Source organism: Saccopteryx bilineata, chromosome 1 (genome assembly GCF_036850765.1).
Source record: "Saccopteryx bilineata isolate mSacBil1 chromosome 1, mSacBil1_pri_phased_curated, whole genome shotgun sequence".
Classification (NCBI taxonomy): Eukaryota; Metazoa; Chordata; class Mammalia; order Chiroptera; family Emballonuridae; genus Saccopteryx; species Saccopteryx bilineata.
The window spans coordinates 282,515,139-282,539,725 of record NC_089490.1 but is presented as its reverse complement, the minus strand read 5'-3'; the positions used below and the strand labels follow the sequence as shown (position 1 = coordinate 282,539,725).

Below are 24,587 nucleotides of genomic sequence, written 5' to 3'. Positions count from 1 at the left end.
ATTCCTGCTCACCAAACTCTTGGGATATTCTATCATCCAACCTATTATATGAACTCATCTGATGTGTGTCATAGACTAGCATGGGACACAGCCCCAGCCTCCACCTCCCCAGGAAGCCTCTCCCACGGTGACATCAATCATTCCTCTTATACCACCACTGCTCAACCACCTAAGCTAATCTTCCTAACAATATGCAGAGGATACTAGTTTCTTGAACTGGAGCTAGAATTACAGACATGTGCATCCTAAAATCCCAGCAGGTTCTCAGAAAGTACAATATACAACCCATTTAATACAGGCACCAACATTGAAACCAAACTGCTCCCAAGTACTTTTTACAAACTAAACACATGCTCTCTGATCCAGCTCAATTATTCAAATAAATTTAATAATTTTCTCTTCTAGAAAATACTATTTTTGGTTACTTTTCTATGCAAAATCACCCCAACCACACAAAACCCAATGAACCCACATGCTGACGTCACACTAGCACAGAGCACAGGCAGAAAAGGGAAGTGTTTCTCACAAAAACAATTGGAAACGTTGCGGACTCAAACCTGCAGCAGCAGCGTACCAGCGTGAGCTCCGGGTCCTGCAGCCACACAGGCAGCGCCACCGGCTGGCTCATGGCCTGGAACAGCGTGGCCCTCAGCGCACAGTAATTATCTCCACGGACTCGCCTTATGGACGTGAATTTCTGAGATACCTCTTCATAGCCCTGGGTGAAAGCATCAAAAGAATTCAAAATGGTTGTCACTGACTTCAGGGAGAGTATTATTTCAGTGGAAAATGTGCCCCTGATTCCTGAAAGAATGGAAACAAGACTGGCTGAGTCCTTCGTGTAAGACATTCTAATTCCTTCTTTATTAGTCAAAAGGCATTAACAAATGTTAGTATTGTCTAAAACACTGGTCTACGTTAACAGGTGCAACACACTTGAACATATAAAATAATACTCCAAGTGTTATTAAAACAGCACTCCCAAAGTTGAAGTTATAATGTTCTTTTCTAAGCAACTGTTGTAACACTTATGTACTGATAACCAATATTCTGAAGAGTTTAATCTGTATTTTTTTAAAGATTTTATTTATTCATTTTATAGAGGGGAGAGAGAGAGAGAGTGTGGGAAAAAGAGAGAGAGAGAGAGAGAGAGAGAGAGAGAGAAGGTCAGGGGGAGAAGCAGGAAGCATCAACTCCCATATGTGCCTTGACTAGGCAAGCCCAGGGTTTCGAACAGGCAACCTCAGGGTTCCAGGCTGACGCTTTATCCACTGCGCCACCACAGTGGATACAGGCCTTAATCTGTATTTAAATTGACCTTAAACTGTTTAATGAAGAGACAGGAAAGAAGAGAGAGATGTACTAAGTTTGTATATCTGTATTAAAACACACACCTTCCCCAAATCTCAAATTGCCGCAGTACATTTTAAAAGGTCTACATGCTAAGAGATAATTCTGTCAGACTTTTTAAATGTGAATTTAATTGTCATTCTTGTTCAGTCTGGAAGTAAAAGGAGAAAATAAAAATGTCCAGTGACATGTTCATCATTCAAAAACAGCCATCCAAGTGGAACATTCTGAAGCATACTCCAAAAAAGGACATCCTGAAATCCCAGTGACCTAGTCCACAGGCAGCTTAATGACCTTCTTCTCTGGCTAAACACTGCCTGGGCACCAGCGGCAACCCCACTGCTTCTCCAGCTCACTAGCTTCCATCCTGTCCGTCCTTTGGCTTGTCCTGCCCTGCTTCCTGTCCTGCACTCACACAAAGGAAGGAGCATGACTCTCAACATGCAGTCAGCCAGCCTGTGTCCAAGCTCTGGACCCTCATTATTAGTTGTTTTCAAGGTTCAAGTCACAGGATGATGTTCTTAATGGATATGAGAATACTTCTTGATAATAAAACTTTGAGAGTCGCACTTTCAGGTAATGTCCAACCACTGTAACAGAAAGGGTCCATCAAGCAGACTATGTCTCCTAATGTGCATCTCTTCCCTATGGTGGACCAATTACTCTGAATATTCACCACGGCTAGTTCAACAGCAACTGCACCTCTCTAGACACATCTTACTCATGCTATTTCAGAGGTGAAGCAAACTTAAAATTAAATCTGGACTTATAAACAAATTTGGATTTATATTCTCCAAAAGAATACCAAATTCTCCAAAAGAATACCTTATTTGTGTGTCTATTTTTATAGATTAAAGAAAGAATTGAAACCCAAACCTTTATCAGGCCCTGAGATGCTCTAATAATTACTGCCACAGGTCCTGATGTGATGACGTTTTTCTAACTGATGTGCCTTTAATTATTTAGTCACTGAAAAGTCAAACTAGGATCAAATCGTTCTTCTGAAATAAAATGACAAAGAAATGACTTCAGTGTGAGTTCCAAAATATGGACTATTTGGATAACTGTCATCTTCAGTTATCAACTTTCAGGTGCTAGTTATTAAAACTGACCCTTTAAAGCAGGGGTCTCAAACTCGCGGCCCGCCGAACAATTTTGTACTGATTTTTTTTTGTTTTCAACTGCAGTGAGAAAAGTGTTGCGTAACAGTTGCCTTTTGTAGACCTAGTGTGGCCCGCCGAACGGCTGTGATCTTGCTCTGCGGCCCACATGCTGAGTTGAGTTTGAGACCCCTGCTTTAAAGAGACTGAGGTCATAAAATAAAACTGTTACTCAGTGAAAGCATTTCTGGGCAAGATGAGAAAATACAGGCACAGCTTGACATACTGCAGGTTCAGCTCCAGATCAACATAATAAAGCGAGCATCTCAATAAACGAGTCACATGCAGTTTTTGGTTTCCCAATCCATATAAAAGTCATGTTACACTATACTGTCATCTATAAAGAGTGCAACAGCATTATGTCTAAAAGAGCAATGTATTTACTTAATTTAAAAAAATACAAGCCTTGGCTAGTTGGCTCAGTGATAGAGCATCAGCCCGGCGTGTGGAAGTCCCAGGTTCAATTCCTGGCCAGGGCACACAGGAGAAGCGCCCATCTGCTTCTCCACCCTTCCCCTTCTCCTTTCTCTCTATCTCTCTCTTCTTCCCCTCCTGCAGCCAAAGCCCCATTGGAGTAAAGTTAGCCTTAGCGCTGAGGATGGCTCCATGGCCTCTGCCTCAGGCGCTAGAATGGCTCCTGTTGCAACGGAGCGGTGCCCCAGGTGGGCAAAGCATCGCCCCCTGGTGAGCATGCCGAGTGGATACCAGCTGGGCGTATGCGGGAGTCTGTCTCTCTGCCTCCCTGCTTCTTACTTCAGAAAAATACAAAACAAAAAAAAAAACAAAAACATATTGGTAGCTACAAAATAGTCATGGGGAAGTAAAGTACAGCATAGGTAATACAGTCAATAACGTGGTAGTACCTATGCATAGCACCAGCTGGTCACTGGAAATATCAGGGAGAACACAAAGTATATCCTGTCTAAGCACTATGCTGTACAACCGAAACTAATACAAAATAATACCAATTATAAACAGTAATTGAAATATAAAATTTTTAAAAATATATTGCTAAAAATATGCTAACATCATGTGAACTCACTGGTAAAATGCCACTGATACACATGCTTGACACAAGGTTGCCACAAACCTTGAATTTGTAAAAAACACAAGAGTGGAGTTTAAATGAGGTATGTCAGTCCAGTTCAGATACCTGCCTACTGGTTATCTGGAGTTTGATTCCAGGCTGAAGGCTGTTAGTGGCCAAATGCATATTCAGCAGATGGCCTCACAAATCTAAATGCTCTTAACCTCTGGCAGGAACTGAGAGTCCCTAGTATTTCACAACTGAGTTCTCCAACAAAGGACAGAGACAGTCCAGACTCACAGCGGGCAGAGCTAACCTTGCTCTCAAAGTCTTAAAAGTGGCAGCTACACTCCGAGTAAGATCAGCCCATTTCTGGGCAGGCCTGGGCAGCTGAGCTGCCTGCTGGAAGAGGTGCGGCAATTTCTACAAGAACAACTCTGAGGAACAAATATATCCAAATACTTAAAAATTTTAAATCCTAAACAATAGTTATAAATAAAAAAACGTATCAGAAAAATTTCTACCAAATCTGATGTCAGTATCTCTAATATACAAGAAGTATATTCATATTCTTAGTTCACAATGTAAATAAACACAAGAGAAAGATGAGCAAAGGACAGGATGCAGAGGTTACAAGAAGTGGTGGAAGTATTAGACTGAAACTATTATTTTTGCAGCTCAGAAAGGCTGAGGGGTCACAATTTCACAGGGTTCACACTACTGCTGTTGGATTCAGGATCCATTCAAGGGCAACCAATAGAGCACACTGCTCAGCTGGCTGGCTGTCCACACCATGGAAAGCCTGATGTCCCACAGCCTTGGACACTACCTTAGGGTCACCAATCTATGCAGTGGCACTGGGAGGGAGCAGCTCCTGGGATGCCCTAAATGAGGGAAGGAGTTCCCGATCCCTGTGTGTAGGGGGTGCAGGAGGGCTCAGGCTCCTACGACTGAAGGGCATGAAACCAAATACAGCTGGGGGCAGCAAGGCAGAGGACATCTCTATCTCACCAGGCCAAAGGGCACTCCCAAATGACCCCAAGAGGACAAGCAATGGCTGGCCCAACTCTAGACAGCACAGGCTCATTTCTATGTTTTTCAAAGAATCATGTTACTGAAAAACTGATGCTGATTCTATTTTTAATACTGTGACACAAAAAAAGTCCCTATCTTTGGAGTCATTTCCTTATCTCTAAAATCAGGACACCGGTATTTACATAGTGTAATAGCAGTCGTAATGAACATCTAAAAATATAAAAGGAGATTTGAAATATGCATCTGGGTGCCATACCTTTTTCATACATGTAGCTTTTTGCGTATTTCCCCTCCATTCTTTTTTGCAGTAGTCCATGATATCCATTTCAGGAGCTACACTTAACTTAGATTCTGTTCAAGTCAAAAGGGAAGGGAAAATAATGAAACAAAACATAGCCAGAACAACAGTACTACTTTATGTAGGGATTACTTTCTCTATCACTTCATTCCAAAAAATTAAAATAAAAGAAAAACAGAATCCCACCATTGCCTACGACCTGATCCAGACCTCTATCCCCTTGCTCCTAGATAACCACAAAGGTCTCCACATCACCACACCCTAGACCAGGGGTCCCCAAACTTTTTACACAGGGGGCCAGTTCACTGTCCCTCAGACTGTTGGAGGGCCGGACTATAAAAAAAAACTATGAACAAATCCCTATGCACACTGCACATATCTTATTTTAAAGTAAAAAAAACAAAACAGGAACAAATACAATATTTAAAATAAAGAACAAGTAAATTTAAATCAACAAACTGACCAGTATTTCAATGGGAACTATGCTCCTCTCACTGACCACCAATGAAAGAGGTGCCCCTTCCGGAAGAGCGGCGGGGCCAGATAAATGGCCTCAGGGGGCCACATGTGGTCCACGGCCGGCCGTAGTTTGAGGACCCCTGCTATAGACCATTCTCCACACAGCAGCCAGAGTGATACATGTGAACGTAATTCAGATGATATCCATCACTCCTCAGTGTCAAGGGCTCTGAGGGCTTCCTATCTCAGATGGAGTGGAATTAATGTCCTTACTACCTGCCATGGCCCCTCACTGCCTCTCCCCCTGCCCTGGCCCCGCACTGCCTCTATCCCTGCCCTGGCCCCTCACTGCCTCTCCCCCTGCCCTGGCCCCGCACTGCCTCTGTGCCCTCAGCTCCCACCACTACCCCCACTGACAACTCCTGCTCCACTTGCCTCCTTCCCCATACTGCCCAAACACACCTGGCTCTTCCCCTGGTACCTGCTCCCACATTCCATGCAGGTCTCTGCTCTCCTCTGACACCCCTATACCATAATGTCACACACCTTCACTCTATATTCCTCTTACACTGTCATCATGTTTTTCTTCTTGGTAATGATCAACACCTGACATATTTTTCTGTAACCCCTGTGCCCCTCACACACACATCCACAACTATACAAAAAGACTGTAAAACATGAGCTCCTGAGGGCAGGGGCTTATTTTGCTTCCTGGCTGTGTCCTCAGCACCTTCAACTGCTCAAAGGTATCCATGAATATTGCTCCGAACAATTAAAAAGGCAACAGTCTGAGCTATGAGAAAATACAACCAATGATTTGTAATTAGTTTTTCCCATGCATTATACAAAGAGATAACACTTCTGTAATGAAATGTATATTTAATTGTTTTTATTAAGTTATATCCTGCCCTGATCCCCAAAGGCTACAAGTTATCAATAATAAACCACAAACTAATGGGGCTATAAAAGTTAGTTGAACCACAGATCTCTCTTGACTCTACCACACACACCCCAAAATTAAAAATACAACTTATGATCAGACAAATGATAAAGTAAGAAAAAATTGCCTTTATATTTTCTTTTTTGTTTGGGGTTTGAGTCTGTGGTCTATTCGTATGCACGCCCACACGTATGTCTATGTGTGTGTTTTAGGAAGAAAAGGAAGTAAATTCTCAGGCTCTCAGGCTTATCTGGAATTCCTTTTTAGATTATTGAAGAAGTAAATGCTAGCAAAAAAAACTAAAATATAATTGTAGAAGTACCCTATAACATATCTACTCCAAAGAAAGTTGAACATAAAATAAGAATAATATATTTAGCTCAATTCAACTAATATTTACTGAGTGTCTAATACTCATCAAGCATTGAGCTAGGAATATGAAAGTAAAAGAGACCCTGATTCTGTCCTGAATGGACTTAAAGGCTCCTGGAGAAGAAAGACAACAGGCATGCACAGCCAGGGGTGACGGATGCTGAGACGACTGACTAGGGAACACAAGAGAGGAGCTGCTTGCATTTCAGGTAAAGTAAATTTTTTTTAATGTAAAACATTAAGAATTGCCTATTTTTAAAAATCTCATGGTGAACCCCTTTGTCAAGAAAATAAACTTTGTATGTAAAAGGGGAAATAACACATATACAGACAACATAGATGCATTTATCTGTGGCATAAGTCAGTATAGGCTTAAACATGAAACAGATCCTGAACCATTATACGGAGACCACAAACAGCCATGCTGCATAACCAATCTTCAAATAAAGACCTATCGCTGAAATTCAAGAAACATTTTCTAAGTGTCTACTTAGCAGAGAAAAGAACTACCTTGTATCTGCCTTTCTACTCAACCCTCCACAAACCCCAAGGAACTATGAATGTCCAAAAGTCAAGGACATTTACTGCCATGTTCTCCCACCAGGCAGAACTCACTTCCTGCTCAGGAGGGGTCTCCTGGAAATGAAGTCCAGCCTTCCTGCTCCCTCAATTGCAGTCCTCATTTCTGCATATGCCAAGGTACAACCTAGACAAGGTGGGCAGGCCCACCACCTCAGGACTGAGGGGAGGGGGCAGGGGGCCTCACCTGGCCAAGAAGTCAGCCACAGGCCACAATCCTACGCTAAGTCAGATGCGCACGAGGCAGTGCGGGTGAGGAAATGGGGTACCCGCACAGCTGCTAGCATCAAAATGGTACTTTAATTCCCATCCTGCTGTTTTCAGAGGAGAGCTCCAACAGCCACTACGCGCCATCCTGCAGGCCAGGGGCTGTGGGCGTAAGACAGGCAGTGCCTGACCTCAGCAGCTTAGAGTGTACAACAGCCCCTTTGTTTAATTGCAAACTACATACTCTCTGATTATCAGGGAAGAACATTTCTAATGGGAAAGGGGGGGAGGCACTGAAAAACAGAGTGTAACCCGAGGATAAAATAAACACAAGGTCTGGTTCCTTTAACCACCATGTGGTGGCAAAGACAAGGATCAGACTTTTGGAGGATGGGCATTTAAAGGGGAACTCCTCCAGAAAGCTGAGACTAACAATAAACTACCAAAAGAGACCAGGCAAAATTGGGGGCAAAGGGCAAGAATCACACACCTTTTCTATAAAGAGCCAGACAGTAAATAATAGAGGGTTTGGGGACCATAAAGTGTCTGTCACAACTACTCAATTGCACCATTCATGAAAGCCATCATGGACAGTATGTAAACCAAGAAGTTCTAATAAAATTTTATTTTCAAAACCAAGTGTCATGTCCAATTTGGCTAGGGAGCCATAGTACATATACTGACCCCTGGAGAAGGTGAAAAAGCCTTCTCTAACAAAGAGAAAACATGAGAAAACTTTCTGTCCTGCCGTGGGCTCTAACGTGGGGAAAGGAACTCCCCCGAGAAACGCACAACCAGAGAGTGGCTCTTCTACACGGCAGGGCATGCATTCAGAAAAGCCGTCAGATCCTGGAAACACAGTCTAGAAATTCACACAAAGTGGCCCAAGGGAGGTGACACCCAGGCCACCTGGCAGAAACAAGGCAAAATTCTCTCACACTAAAGCCAACTTGCACAAACTCTACTCAGCTATGCAAGAGCTGAGCATACAATTCAAACTTTGAAGAAACAGCAAAATAAGCAAAACATAGCAATTGGCACAAATAGACCTATCAGGATTTTCATGAAATGGAATTATCAGACCCAAAATTTATGTTTATAACGCTTAAAGAAATAAAAAACATGACCAAAGGGCAATATACTATCAAAAACCATGCATATCTGGGGGTAAAACAGAACTTTTCTAAAAAAAGAAAGGAAAAGAAAATAGATCTAGCCTGACCTGTGGTGGCGCAGTGGATAGAGCGTCGGACTGGGATGTGGAAGGACCCAGGTTCGAGATCCTGGGGTTGCCAGCTTGAGCGCAGGCTCATCTGGCTTGAGCAAAAGCTCACTAGCATGGACCCAAGGCCACTAGCTCGAGCGGGGGGTTACTCGGTCTGCTGAAGGCCCGCAGTCATGGCACATGTGAGAAAACAATCAATGAACAATTACGGTGTCTCAACGAAAAACTGATGATTGATGCTTCTCATCTCTCTCCGTTCCTGTCTGTCTGTCCCTATCTATCCCTCTATCTGACTCTCTCTGTCCCTGTAAAAAAATAAATAAAAATAAATAAATAAATAAAATAGATCTAGTCTGACCTGTGGTGGCGCAGTGGATAAAGCGTCGACCTGGAAATGCTGAGGTCTCTAGTACAAAACCCTGGGCTTGCCTGGTCAAGGCACATATGGGAGTTGATGCTTCCTGCTCCTCCTCCCCTTCTCTCTCTCTCTCTCTCTCTCTCTCTCTCCCTCTCTCTCTCTCTCTCCTCTCTAAAAGTGAGTAAATAAAATCTAAAAATAAATAAACTGGAATTACTGTTAAAAAAAATAAATTGCTTTAAAAAAAAAGAATATAGATGTAAATGAACTATCCAGAATGCAAAAGAGGTTACAAGATAAAAAAATGTATATGAAAGCATGTTTAATTGGGAGACTCAGATGACTGGATAGGGCTGATAAACATCTAATTAGAGTCTTAAAGGAGTAAATACAGAGAACGGGAAAAAGGCAATACTCATAAATATAATGGCTGAGAATTCTCCCAAATTGATAAAAACCAGGCACCCAAGGATACAAACAGAAAAAAATCGCAAGCAGTACATTAAAAAAAAAATCCACAATTAAGAGACATCAAGGAGGAACACATAAGACAAAGAGAAGAGGGAAGAGACATTATCTACCAAGGATTAGTCCAACTGTAGTCTTTCAACTACAACAGAAACCAGAAAACAATGCAATAAAACTCTTCAAAAAGATTAAACAAGTATTCATCAGGAGTTATTCAAAAAAGAAAGTGAAATGAAAGAAATTTTCAAACAAACAGAGCTTCCTACCAACAGACCCTAACAGAGGCACTTCTAAAGAATGTTGTTTCAGGAAGGCAATGAATGAACCCTGAAGACTGAAATGCGAGAAAGAATATAAAGGGGCCCATTTTATAGTCTCAGACTAAAGCCGGAAGTGACAAAGCCCACTGAAATGCTAGAACACCTGCATAGGGCTGTACTGGTGGACAGAAAGGAATCAAAACAGAGCCTCAGAATTAAAGAAAAACTGAGAGGAATATCAGAAATACACAACAGCCAAAGAAGCACTTCCTCCATAGGAATGTGACTCATAAGGACTGCATGAGAAGTGAAATCTGTACAACCGCAGCAGTAGAAACCAAGTATCCTCTGCAGTTTTACGGAGGACCAGAACAGTGGTCCAGGGACACGCTTCACTGGATCACTACCAAGAGCATCTCCTACGGCCACCAGTGAGAAGTTCCACCAATTCCTTGCTGAGGAAGACTTGAAAATTATCAACAAAACCCCATTTCATATCATTTTATTCTAATTACATATATGGTAATACTTTCTGTTAATCATAAAGTAAACAGAAGCCAGTTTTCAAAATAAGCCATAAAAACACACACTGCACAGGTAAAAAGAGAGAAAATGCCAGCTGTGCATCATCTACGGCGCACCTCCACACTGCAGCATCCTGCCCCAGCTCCTGCACCAGGCTAGCAGGAGAAGCAGGGAGGTCACTTCACACGCAGCCCTGCAGGCTGGGCCCCCAGAGGAGGAGGCCAGGATGTAAGGCCTCACCCTACCAGCGATGGCAGGTCAAAAGGCCCTGGCTGGGGTGAGAAGAGCAGGCATGATTAAGCAAAAAAAAAAAAAAAAAAAAAAAATCACATGCAGATAAGATCATATGTATATTTCCTAGAAAGTACATCTTAATATTTTTATCAGAATGGATGTATTGATTTAACAGCATTTTCTACTATAAACAGTAAGAATTCTATAAATAAAACAATTCCAAACATACCTGATAACCCTCTTTCATGTATAAGTAATTCTTTCTCCTTTTCTATTTCATCCTCAGCACGATACATGTCCTCTTCCCTGAAAGCACAACAAATGAGACATTTCAAAAATCTGTTGCACTGACACTTTCCCTCTTATCTCAATATGCAGGTTGCTTAAACATTGATAAAATTTAAAGTTTAATTTTTCACCTTGCATAATGATAATCTGATAAAATATAGGTATTTCATCTTAGATGCTCATGTCTGTATAAGTCCACAACATGACAACGGTGGGAAGCAGAAACACTATATTTACTGGAAAGCACAAGACATGTGAAAGTCCACAAGTGGACGAAGGAGTAGTAAATGATGGAGCACAGGGAAGCCGCGCTGCCTGTGGAAGGGCACCTGCCAAGGGAAGACCAGCAAACCCTGCAGAACCCACGGAAGGCTTGGGAACTAGAGGTGCAAGTACAGAAGGTAGAGGAGACACCCCAAGCTAAAGACTTCCTGATGTACATACAAGGAGTAATCAGACCCTCAATTCCTTACATGCCCACCCAATGACAGCACACCCCATCCTCACAGAAGACGGGAGGCTCCAGGCACAAGAGAACACAGGAAGGAGGAGTTAATAAACTCAATAAACAATAAGGAATTAGTGAACAACTGAAGTCCTCCCCCCCCATTCCCTTAGTCCCCCTCCTCTTTGTCCGTAGCCTAGTACAGACAGGGGAAAGGAACGGGTGAGGGGAAGACAGAGGAAGAAGGGCACTCAGGGAAGTGGGAAATCTAACATACCCGCCTCTCCCCACCCCACTGAAACCTTTCAAATGGCTCCCAACTACATAGGAAGTCTAAAATCTGGATCTAACCTCCAGTATAGCCAGTATTCCATGATTCCTCTACACCAGGGGTCTCAAACTCGCAGCCCGCCAAACAATTTTGTGCGGCCCGCAGACTAATCCACGAAGTTCAAAATATTTTGGATAAAATTAAGTAAGCCTAGGGGCCTACTTGTATTTTTCATTTCTCTAGCATCCTAGCTAGATATTAGCTTAGTTAACAGTTGTGATGCAAACTACAGTTTCTGGTCATTTTGTGACACTGAGTAAACTGCATGTACGATTGTGCTTGTTGTACTGATTTTTTTTTGTTTTCAACTGCAGTGAGGAAAGTGTTGCGTAACAGTTGCCTTTTGTAGACCTAGTGCGGCCCGCCGACCAGCTGTGATCTTGCTCTGCGGCCCACATGCTGAGTTGAGTTTGAGACCCCTGCTCTACACACACCCACACCAGTCTAGGGTTTCACAGCCTTGCGCCCCACACCTGTGACTGGCCCTCTGTCTGACAGACACACAGTCTGGACACGTGCTATGTGGTAACCCTACAGAGTGTGATGGCTGGAGTGGGGACCCAGAGTTAAGACAGGTAGGGTTTAACCACTCCTCATTCCAGCCCTTATTAGCTGTATGTATGACCATGGAACTAAAGTAACTACACCCCTCAGCACTTAAATTTAACCACTGCAAAGGACAGTAAGAGTACCTACCTCAAAAGATATGTGTAAGAAGAAACACATATAAAATACTTAGCACTCAAAAAGGTTAGCTATTATTCCTAGCAATTCTCACACTATATCTACTGGTGCAAAGTATTAATAAACAGCTTGCCAGTGATCATTTCTTATCCCTTTTTTCTAAAATAAAGATGATGGTGTGTGTGTGTGTGTGTGTGTGTGTGTGTGTGAGAGAGAGAGAGAGAGAGAGAGAGAGAGAGAGACTATTTCTTTAATGTTCTAGGGTGGAGGAGTCTTATCAGGGAAAAGGTACTTTCCATGTAATCTGGCTCCCATCAGATTTCAAGTAGAAGGTGTGATATCACCCACGGAGCCTGTGCCAGGGTTCAAATCAAACAGAAACCAGATTCCAGATTCGCAGAGCCTATACATCAAACACCTAAAATTAAAAGTGACTGTGTTAATTCTACTTTTGCTAATTTAGTATCTTTCGGCCACCTTCCTAGCATTATCAAATAAGAGAAAATTCTGATCCCATAAAATAGGCATTCAAGTGAATTACTTTCAAAATATTATTGGAAGCATGTCTTTGGGCAACCACTTCCCTAACCATGGCCTCAGTTTTCTCACTTTCAAAATGAGAAGACTGGACATGATCTCTATGATCTAGCTACACCAGCGCTTCTCACCCTTTTTCATCTCATGGCTCACATAAACTAATTACTAAAATTCTGCGGCACACCAGAAAAATGTATTTTTTGCTGATTTGACAAAAAAAAATAGTATGATTTGATTCATGCCCATCAGACAACTATTGTGCTGGCTGTTGTCATTTTTTATTTGACAATCTCAGGAAAAAGAGATCAGTGCCCCTGACTAAACAGTCAGGTATTGTATGTTTTAAGAACTTTCACAGTACACTAGTTGAAAGCCACTGATCTACATGGTTCCTCTTCCAGTTTTATTCCTAATAGACTAGAAATCTAGTTGTCATTAAACATTCTATCTCAAGCAAATTCTGTGACTACGCTGCATGCACATTTGACTTTACTTTGTCCTCTTCCTTTTCAATCTACAAAATAACTCAAGTGCAATAGCAATACCAGGTGCCCAGATGGGGTTCTCTAAACAAACTTTTCTCAGTACAACCACAAATACAAATTCCCACAAAGGTCAACAAGAGAGGAACGGAAAGAAATCAAAGAGAAGACAGAAACAGAAAGCGAAATTATTGGCAATAAAAAAGCAGTGTTTCACGATATACAAAAGAAGCAAAGCAGAAACTGATGAATGGAACTCGGAATATATTTAAATTACTTTAGCCACAACTAGATTTCATTCAGATCTTGGGCACAAATGTTTGCTAACTTCCATGGCCACCAAGGACATTTGCTAGTTTTCCAAGGCCACCAAGGAAATTGTAATATGGCCTTAAAGGCCACCTTAAAAAATTATAATGCTGTATTTCCTTAGAGAGGAGGTAAGTTTTAAGTTTAAGCAATAAAGCTCAATCAATATGGTCAGGAAAGAAGATATTTAACAGCCAAAATGAGATATTCATCCAACATAAGGACAACCAACTGGAATGAGACAGAGATGTGTGAGAGCAAGAAAAACTAATTTTATTTAAGAAAATACTTCACTCAATAAACTTTTGCTTTAACTTTTCTAAATATCAAAATAGTAAAACTGAAAATAACAAACAAAATTAAATTTACAACTGTCAATCTGAAATAGCTAGAGGTTTGAATTTTTGTTATGGGAAAGAAAAAGAATGAAACAATAATTGGAAAGGGATATTAAATGGTAAGATAAACCACTACAGTTTCAGAAATTAGGCAATGTTTTAAAAGTACCAAGTTGGGTGGAGGTGGAGAATGTTCACCATTTGGCACAAGAGAGGCCAGTGAAGCCATAGATATAAATGATCACCACAGCAAAGATTCCCTCTAGAAAATATACAGATATCCAGAAAAGTAGCAAAAAAAAATTAGACAAAATGATAAATGTACTTGATTTCTTGGGAACCATTGCATGTGAGTCATACTCCATTACACAGCTGAGTTAAATTTTAAAACCAAGCCTGATCAGGCAGTGGTGCAGTAGATGGAGCATCAGACTGGGACGCAGAGGACCCAGGTTTGAAACTCCAAGGTCACTGGCTTGAGCACGGCTACTAGCTTGAGCATGGGATCATAGACATGACCCCATGGTCATTGGCTTGAGTCCAAAAGTCGCTGGATTGAAGCCCAAGGTCGCTTGAGCTCAAGGTCACTGGCTTGAGCAAGGGGTCACTCGCTCTGCTGTAGCCCCCCCCCCACTCTGTCAAGGCACATATGAGAATGCAATCAATGAACAACTACGGTGACACAACAAAAACTGATGCTTCTCATCTCTCTCCCTATCTGTCCACCTCTCTGTCACTCTTAAAAAAACTTTTTTAAATCAAGATGTTAGCAATTTCTCCTTAGAAAATTTTTAGTTTAGCACCATAATGTTATTTTAAAATGTGTATATTCAAGCTTCCATTTTCTCTTCAGGTAGAGGTAATACAGTAGAGGTAACACATTAAGGCAATATACACCACTGCGTAAGGTATACAGCATTACATTCTAAATCAGGGGTCCCCAAACTTTTTACACAGGGGGCCAGTTCACTGTCCTTCAGACCGTTGGAGGGCCAGACTATAAAAAAAACTATGAACAAATCCCTATGCACACTGCACATATCTTATTTTAAAGTAAAAAAACAAAACGGGAACAAATACAATATTTAAAATAAAGAACAAGTAAATTTAAATCAACAAACTGACCAGTATTTCAATGGGAACTATGCTCCTCTCACTGACCACCAATGAAAGAGGTGCCCCTTCCGGAAGTGTGGCGGGGGCCGGATAAATGGCCTCAAGGGGCCGCATGTGGCCCGCGGGCCGTAGTTTGGGGACCCCTGTTCTAAATTATAACCTTCCTCTTGCACTGTTCAAAGACCTGCATAACAACAAATTTTTGAAAACTTAATTTAAAAATGCTTACTACAAATAAACAAAATTACCCTATGCCTAAGAACAAAAGCTAGAAGCTAAAAACACAGAACTCAGTGAAGCAGAAAACATTTCTATGAAGCCAATTTTTCAACTTCTGATATAAGATGTAATATGAGAAGAGTCAATGCTGACATATATGAAAAGCTAACAAGATAGCATTTTAATCATTCACCATCACAAACATTTATATCAACTTCCCCTTACTTTTCTAAAAAACCTAAATTGAGTAAGACTTTGTTCAGCTCTCTCGACTTGAACACCGCAGTTCATACTGAACTAGGCCTGTCCTAGGAGACAAATGGCCCAGGCAGTGTTGATGAGACGGTGTCAACCACTGTGACACCAATGCTCCTTCCCACACAGGAAAAGCAAAGACCACTCAACCTAACCTTTCCCCACCGCTTACCGGCTGTAGAGATGGGTGAACAACACATCAAATGCAGGAAAGTACCAGCACCCAAGCCAAAATTCCACCTCCCTTCTGCAACTGGACTTTCCATAGCTGGCTCATGCTACTCTACGTGACTACCAGAGGTATTTAGGGACAACCCAGAATGCTTACCAATGAGGTTTGAGTCTCAGAGACATCCAAACTCTCAACCCTGAAGCAGGCTCTTCATGGAGGGAAGGGGAAGAGGCAGGAGAGAGTAGCTGTTACCCCATCAAACAGAGCCCCTACTAGGAGCTCCTGAGGTGTGAGGGGGAGGGGGAATACATCAGCACAACAGCATATTTAGTAACGCCCAAGAACACTGGTTTAACAATTTGTTGTTGTTCACAGAACTTTTGAGACTCCACAGCTTTCATCAGAACTTCAGCCTACGAAACCATAAATACACATAAAATTTTGCCCTCAATTTCAGAGGTCACAGACATTACTTCCCTCACCCACCCACAGCCACCCTGTCCCACAGTCAGTCAGACAGGGGAGCCATGGAGTAGTCTCATTTCTCAACTCCTTAAGTAGTATTTCTGGCCTGGCCACCAACCATGTCCCAGGACCATCTTGGGTCCTCAAGAACTATAGCATGGACTAGCTTAACTAACAGTAAGAAGTGGACATACCATAAGTTTCAAATGTAGGAGTGAGTGAACAGGGCATAAAGCATAAGAAACCTGCTGATAAAAGCAATGAGGAAGCTTCAAAAGAAGTCAACTGAATCCGGTCTAACCTAAGACATCTTTAAATGGGGACCCTAAGTCATCTTGTGAGCCATCCTCAGGGCTTTGAGGGGGGGTGCCAGGCAACCACAGCTCTCAAGTGAGCTAAGGAAAGAAAAGGGATGAAGAAGGAGAGGAATGGAGTAAGATTTATAAAGTACCCAAGTAGTTTTTATGTCATTCTTCCCCACTATTTCTCTCCCTTGTGAAATGTAATGAGCTTAGTCTAAAGCAGCAATTTTCAATCATTTTCATCTCGTGGCACACATGAACTAATTACTGAGACTCTGCAGCACACCAAAAAAGGCACTTTTTGCCAATCTGACAAAAAAAAATAGGTGTAACTTTGATTCAGTCACACAAGACAGCTATTGTTGTGTTGACTACTGTCGTTTTTTTTTAAATTTGACAATCTAAGAGAAAAGAGATCAATGCCTGACTAAATAATCAGGTATTGCATGTTTTAAAAATTCTTGCGCCATACCAGTGTGCCTCTTGTGAAACACCAGTGTATCACAGCACTCCAGCTGAAAATCGCTCCTCTAAAGGAATCAGTACTGCTCAGGAAATGACCAATCGCTTCCCATACCCAACACTGCACCCTTCAAGAAGTTACATTGCAAATGATTAATGGCTGCAAAGTTGGGCTATAGTTTGTATTCATAATTATTGTCTACTGAATACATTAAAAATGACTGCAAGGTATCTCAAAATATCTGGTTTTATGATATTTCATATTTTAAGGGGTCACTCAGTCTGCTGCAGCCCCCTCAAGGTACATATGAGAAATCAATCAATGAACAACTAAGGAGCCACATCGAAGAACTGATGCTTTTCATCTCCCTCCCTTCCTGTCTGTCCCTATCTGTCTTCCTCTCTGACTGTCTCTGTCAAAAAAAAAAAAAAAAGACAAATATTTTATTCAATTCTTACGCAGGGCAAACCCAATTGTTTGGGTTAGAAGAAAAGACTTAGCTCCAATGATAGAAAAATGCAGTTTTAAAAGTATTTTAGGTTGTAAGTAAGGCATTACACTATTTATTTAAATCTATACCCAACTATTAGGCTGCATATTTCATCATGTAAGAACTAATGTGCACACATTATATTGCAAACCATAGAATAAAAAATTTATGTGACATAATAGTTTCTCTAGCCCTTAAAAAATATTAGAGCAAAGAGAACAGGCAAGAAAGCAGAAAATGTAAGCTGTGATGTTCAGAAGTTGTTGACACCTGAGTCCTCTTTATCTCCTTTCCCTTGCTTCCTCTTATTCTCTTATGAGAGTTCACGGACAGTAAGATCAGCAAAGACAACAAAAGCAGAAAGAAAAAGAAAATAAACTCTAAAAAACTGCAAACTGAAACATCTATGTCAGGAAACAAAGACCTGAAGCTTGCTGTCATGAATCATGTCCCTCTGCCTGCTCTGCTGAGTGAGGAGCCAGCAAGAGGTAGGAGGTTTCCAGCCAGCCACCAGGGAACTTGACCCTGAAACCAACTCCCTGTGTCTCTGGGCAAGCTGTACCTATTAGTGTGTAACTCAGTTTCCTAATGTGTAAAATGACAAAACCAGGCTGGCTTTTTTAGATTCCTTTTGACTCTAAGCCCATAAACCTACTAATAGGAGATAGAAGAGGCCACAAAACCCTTTCACCAGGAAGGAGTGCTCCTTCCACACCGTGACCCATTTACCCAGGTGCTCAGACTCGGAACCACATCCAGTCGGAGAAGTTGCCAAATAACTATGCACACTTTCGGGAACATAATATGACTTTACAGTTTCTGCATCACCCAAAGGGCACGAAACTGCTCAGGCAGATGCTGACAAGCAGCATCTGAAGGCCTGGACCACTGGGTGGGGACAGAAGTAAAGTAGTAGCAGTTAGAGACTTGCACGGGCTGTGGAAGGGAAAGGGCACAGGGCAGAAGACGTCCCGGCTACTTTACAGGCTGCAGTCTGAGGCAGGTCTCCAATTCAGGGAGCAAAACTGCAGCCACAGGTCACATCAGCTCACACATGGGCCTGCTTGGTGGTTTCAATTAAAGTATAAAATAAAATGCTACTATTTAAAAAGCAGGATATTTCATATAAAAGTCAGGATATCTAGATTTTTTAAACATTTTTCCATTGATTTGCAAGAGAGAAGAAGGGAGAGAGGGATTACATTGTTCCACTTGGTTGTTCCATTTAGTTGTGCACTCACTGATTGCTTGACTACATGCCCTGACCAGTAATCAAACCTATGAGGTCAGTGCGAAGCTTTATCAACAGAGCCAAAAGGCCTTTTCTTTTTTGTTTAATACACAAAAACTAGACACTATAAACTGAGATTTAGCAGACCTTATTCCCAACAGAAATGGGCCCACCTCTCCAGGAACATCTGGCCAGTTTCACTCAAGTTACCTGCCTCAGTCCTGGGGGCAAGAGTTTGAGACCTCCTACTCTAAATCTATACAGTACTTCCCAGTGACCATTAAGTGTGGATGATTACATCCCAAAGGGCTTGGGTGCTCAATAAATAAAAATATGATAGCCCATGGTCAAGGAGTACAAAAAGAAGAGTTATTATAATACACTATCTGCATCACAGGCATGCAATGGATCTCTTTTTAGAAGAGGCAAAACCAAAAAACAGCACATTTAATACACCTTCCAATTCCACTTTCCAGCCAATTAAGTTATCTGTCAAACTGGTTATGAGTGCTTGCCTCAATTTTGGAATGAGAAAGGCTTAGAACTTGAAAAGTGTAGAGAAAGTTTCAGCCTTCAAGCTTCTCTTCTGCTTCCACCCCCATCGCCGTGCAGAAACTATGAACGCTTCCGACTTACGCCGCCTTCTTCACAGCTCTGTAAGGAACTGATCTAACCCGCACTACCTTCCGCGCTTAAAAATAAAGGGGGAGTGGGGATAAGCCGTTAACAAGCAAAACAGAATTGGGTCGGACTCCGTCCAAAGTCTACCCAACAGGTGGGACGCTCATCAACCGGCGACTTGCCTTCCTACAACTCTTGTCGCGTGGCTCAATTTTCCTACCAGGTTCAAGGAAAAATCCACTGGGAGTTAGTTATACTATAACTCCCTTTTTGGGTTTGTTTCCCAAGTTATCGGAGCTTTCTTTAACTTTAGAGCTATAGCTCAATCTATCCCAAAAGGGCGGAGGAGGCACTAGGTGACCGTAACTGTGAGAGGGAGCCTCGGGAGAAACATCTGTACCCGGACACTGGATACAAGCGTCTTTACACCCACACCCCTCCCTGTCCCGGTCTACCTACTCAGAATCGAGGATCCGAAGGGCCCTCGCCCGCTATTCCCCAGCCCACCCCACGCCCAGCTTTCCTGAGAGGACCGAGCCCGGGGCCCCCTCCCAGCTCTGCGCGCCCCGCGACTCACTGCTCCGCCGGGCACCGCACCGCGGCCCGCGGCTGCCCGCCGGCCACCGCCTTCCAGCCCTCCCGCGCCGCGGCTCTGGTGCGGCCCGGAGATGCGGCCCCCGCCTCCCGCGCCAGCTTCTCGGCACAGCTTGCGGCCGGCCACGCTCCAGGCTGGGGCATGGTCCCCCGATTCATGGGGCCGCCGGCGCCGCAGAGGTCAGCGCCTCCGAGCGACCCGGGGCCCCTCCTGTTGGGATGCCCAGCCGTTGCCGCCGCCGCTCTGCTGCCCGCTGGTTTGGAAGGCTGCACAGGGAACTTCCGCGTGCGTCACCACCGCCCGCCCTGCGGCCTCTGACCCTCACCAGGGGGCGCGGCCCGCAAGGGTCGGAAGTCTAGGGACGCGGAGCCTACGCATGCACCTGCGCCTGCGCGCACTGAGCTGCGGGCGTGGAGACGTCAGACGCGGCGTAACCACTGCGCATGCTCCGCCATCTCGAGCCATTCTTTTGCCCGGGAGTTTGTGCTGCGCCCTCCTTGTCCTCAGTGTCGTGGACAATCTCGGGCGTAAGAAGTGGGAAAGGACAGGGTGCGCAGCGGGTCAGCGGAACACGCCCTCCGTTAGGAGGAGAAAGGAAACCGGTGTGTGAAGGGCGCTAACGTTTTGGGGCACCTTCCAATGTCACTGGGCTTCCGACTGTCGCTTTGCCGGGACCGGGTTTTCCTCAACTCTAAAGACTGAGTGATGAGCGGCTTGCCTGGCTTTCCATGAGTGCCGGTTCGTCACGATCCGCCCCGGACCCGGAGGGCTTTGGCTTTCGAGGGAGTTACAGTCCCTCCCCTCCGTGAGGGCGGGAAGGGCGAACGAACCTCTTCTACTGGACAGTCGAGCAAACGCAGCAGTGTGTGCTCTTGGACTGTATTCTTTCACATAGGAAATATGATTTAAGAGGAGCAAGAGCAAAGGAAAAATATTAACATACTTCAAAGAATAGAAGGTGAAATGTTTCATCTGTGGGAAGGAAACAGGAGTAGCCTCTAAAGATGAGCAGCAGTTGTGGTTGCAAGGGACAAGATCAGGCAAACAACAGAACCAGGGCACAGAAGGAGGGAATGGCATGGCAACTCAGAAAGCTGCAACTGCTCGGAATTTTATTGAAAGATGAAACTGGGCCCTGGCCGGTTTGCTCAGTGGTAGAGCGTCGGCCTGGCGTGCGGTGCGGAAATCCCGGGTTCGATTCCTGGCCAGGGCACACAGGAGAAGCGCCCATCTGCTTCTCCACCCCTCCCCTTCTCCTTCCTCTCTGTCTCTCTCTTCCCCTCCCGCAGCCCAGGCTCCATTGGAGCAAAGATGGCCCGGTTGCTGGGGATGGCTCCATGGCCTTTGCCTCAGGCGCTAGAATGGCTCTGGTCCCAACAGACTGAGGCCCCAGATGGGCAGAGCATCGCCCCCTGATGGGTGTGCAGGGTGGATCCCGGTCGAGCGCATGCGCGAATCTGTCTGACTGCCTCCCAGTTTCCAGCTTCAGAAAAATACAAAAAAAAAAAAAAAAAAAGATGAAACTGGAAGTAAAATGCTGGAGACCAGATAATGAAAGGCCACCTCAGGCTGAATAGCGAGCTTGTGCTTGATATTCGTTGAAAGACGGGAAGGGTAGTATTTTGAAAGATCACTTTGTCCACAGTTAGAGGAAAAATTGGCAGCAGGCAAGACTGGGAGGCTAAATGGTAGTGGGCAACAAAAGGATAAACTATGGAAAGAATTTTTGCATTTTAAGAAAAAGAACTGGAGGTTTTCCCTTTTATTTGAAATCGTAATAAACACAGGCTCAAAAATCAGCAGAAAAGGAATATATGAATTATATTTCCTATGGATATTAAAGGTGTGGGATTATATTGAGTTGAATAGTATCCCCCAAAATTCATGTCGACCTGGAACCCTAAGTGACCTTATTTGGAAATAGGGTTTTTGCAGATTTAACCAGTTAAGATGAGGTAATGCTGGCTTAGACTGGACCCTAAATCTAATGACTGGTATCCTCATGCAGCGATGTCTAGATGCAGACAGAATAAAGACATGAAGATGGAAACATTGGAGTGATGTAGTTACCAGCCAAGAAATGCTAACAGCTAGTAGGAGCTAAGAAAAGGCAAGGAAACTATTACAAAGAGCCTTTAGAAGATGCATAGAACTGCTAACAGCATGATTTCATATATCTAGCCTCCAGAACTGCAAGAGAATAAATTTCTGTTGATTAAAGCCGCTCAGTTTGTAGTACTTTGCTCTAGCATCCCTAAGAAACTAACACAGGGATCAAGATGAAGGATTATAAAATGATATCAGGCTGAATTTATTGATATGGGCCCAATAAGATATTCTAGATACATTTTCTCCCAAAGGATTAGAAAAGCTGGCCCTGGCCGGTTGGCTCAGTGGTAGAGCATCGGTCTGGCGTGTAGGAGTCCCGGGTTCAATTCCCGGACAGGGCACACAGGAGAAGCACCCATCTGCTTCTCCACCCCTCCCCCTCTCCTTCCTCTCTGTGTCTCTCTTCCCCTCCCGCAGCAAAGGCTCCATTGGAGCAAAGTTGGCTGGCGCTGAGAATGGCTCTGTGGCCTCTTCCTCAGGCGCTAGAATGGCTCTGGTTGCAACAGAGCAATGCCCCAGATGGGCAGAGCATCGCCCCCTGGTGAGCATGCCAGATGGATCCCGGTCAGGCACATGAGGGAGTCTGACTGCCTCCCCGTTTCCAACTTCAGAAAAATACAAAAAAAAAAAAAATAGAAAAGCTTAACAGTTTGTTTGATTAGTTGTCATTTTCTATCATGCATGATAGAAAGTGACAAGTTAACAAAATGGCTTTGGGGACCCACTGACCCACTGTGTGAAGGACCCAAGCAAAAACTTTTATCATGTGACTTCCATCCACGTCGACTCTAAATGAAGTGCCAGAACTGCCTTGGATACTGGAGGAATCTATCCAAAGTCAAAGGGAGATTGGAACATCAGTGAGGATTTTTCATGTTAGACCTGCTCACCCACCCCAGGAGGGTCCAGAGGACATTAGTCTTCACCATGACTGTGAGAAATAAATTTGTGAGAGGAGTCCCAACATCATCGAAAAAAATATGCAATTGCTGTTCTCTGTAGTCAGATATTTCTTAAAGTGGAAACTAGTACCATCAAACTGGGATTCCTAAAAGCAGGGGGTTTATGGAATCTCAGGGTGGCAGGAACCAAGGGTGGCACTTAATTGCCAAAAACTAGGTGGGTGTGGTTACTGTAATGGACAGCTTAACTAAAGCAGTCATCAGAAATGTCTAACATGCAGTTCCCAAACTTCAGCCAGTTTACATGCCCAGAACTCATTGAATGAAGGGGAGGCAGGTCCTCCTGAGGAAGTACCCTGCTATATTGCCAAAAATGTGTACAGTGGTTCCTTGAGATATGAATTTAATTCGTTCTATAACCAAGCTCATAAGTCAACTCGTATATCAAACTGCTGATACTGGACCCATGTGCCAATGCGCTAACTAGTGGCAGCTTCCCAAATCACGACTCATATCTTGGAATTTTGCTTGGATCTCAAACAAAAATACGGACTGAGTTGCAGTTCGTATCTTAAAAAAATTTGTATGTTGGTCTGTTCATATTTCAAGGTACCCCTGTATTGTGAATCTTTTCCTCAGCCTTCCCCAAAGGGTCCTATGGCCATCTACCAGGGCAACTGTGCATTTGGGGAAATGAAATAATTACACTGGGGGGGGGGTCAGTAGACAAGGTCATCTAACACTGATTCATGTAAACCCAAAACATTGTGTTTATCAGAGTAGGAGCTTAGGGAGGTCAAGAGATCAATGAAGTTTTAGTGCAGGTTCATCCCACATTTAGGCCTAGTGGGTCTCTGAACACTTCCTGTGGTTTATTACCCCGTTCCAGAATGCGTGACTAAAATAGACATGCTCAGCAACTAGCAGAATCTCCATATTGGTTCCCTGACCTGTAAAGTGAAGGCTGTTACAGTAGGAGAGGCTGAATGGAAGCCACTAGAACTCTTTCTCCCTATAAAAATGTAAACCAAAAGCAATACCACAGTCTTGGAGGAACTGCAAAGATTAGCACCGCTGTCAGACTTTAAAGTTGCAGAGGTAGTGATATCCCCCACTCCTCTTTGCAGCTCACCTGTTTGGCAAGTATAGAACACAGCTGGATCTTGGAAAACAACGAGTTTTCATAAATCTGATTCTGTGGTGATTCCAGTTGTACTACTTTTCCAGATGTGGTTTCATTGCTTGAGCAAATCAAAACATTTCCTAGAACCTGTTATACAGCTATTTATCTGGCAAATGCTTTTTCCTCTATACTTGTTAAAAAAGACTGCCACAAGGAGTTTAATTCAACTGACAAGCCCAGCAATATGTACTCACTGTCCAAACAGGATATAGCAACTCCTCAGCCCTACATCATGGTTTAGTATGCAGGGATCTCCATCTCTTTCCTTTTCCCCTTCCATGGAATCATGGAATATCACACTGGTCTGTTACAATGATGATGATATACTGATATGTCCTGGTAGACAGGAAGTAACAATTACTTGTAAACACATTGGTAAGATATTTGTGTACCAGTGGATGGAAAATAAATTCCCTAAAATTCAAGGGCCTTCTAACTCTGAAATTTCTAGGGGTCCAGTGGTGCGGGGTATATCAAGGAAAAGGGTAAGGTCTCTTGGCCCATCTGGCCACCTCCTACTACTTAACAAGAGAAACTAGTGAGAGATGAGAAA

General features: G+C 43.4%; 1 protein-coding gene across 2 annotated transcripts in view; it reads right to left on the bottom strand.

The window, feature by feature from the left end:
- Positions 1–20,151, bottom strand: part of OTULIN (OTU deubiquitinase with linear linkage specificity) — a 36,686-nt gene extending 16,535 nt beyond the window's left edge. For both annotated transcript variants that reach the window (XR_010727153.1, XM_066243908.1), the window contains exons 1-4: positions 19,823–20,151; positions 10,727–10,803; positions 4,829–4,923; positions 575–718 (exon numbers count right to left, since the gene is read on the bottom strand). Coding sequence is in view for 1 of the 2 variants with exons in the window: in XM_066243908.1 (XP_066100005.1) it covers positions 575–718; positions 4,829–4,923; positions 10,727–10,803; positions 19,823–19,998 (492 nt within the window). In the remaining variant the exon portion in view is untranslated. The remainder of the gene's footprint in view (positions 1–574; positions 719–4,828; positions 4,924–10,726; positions 10,804–19,822) is intronic.
- Positions 20,152–24,587: the final 4,436 nt, after the last annotated feature.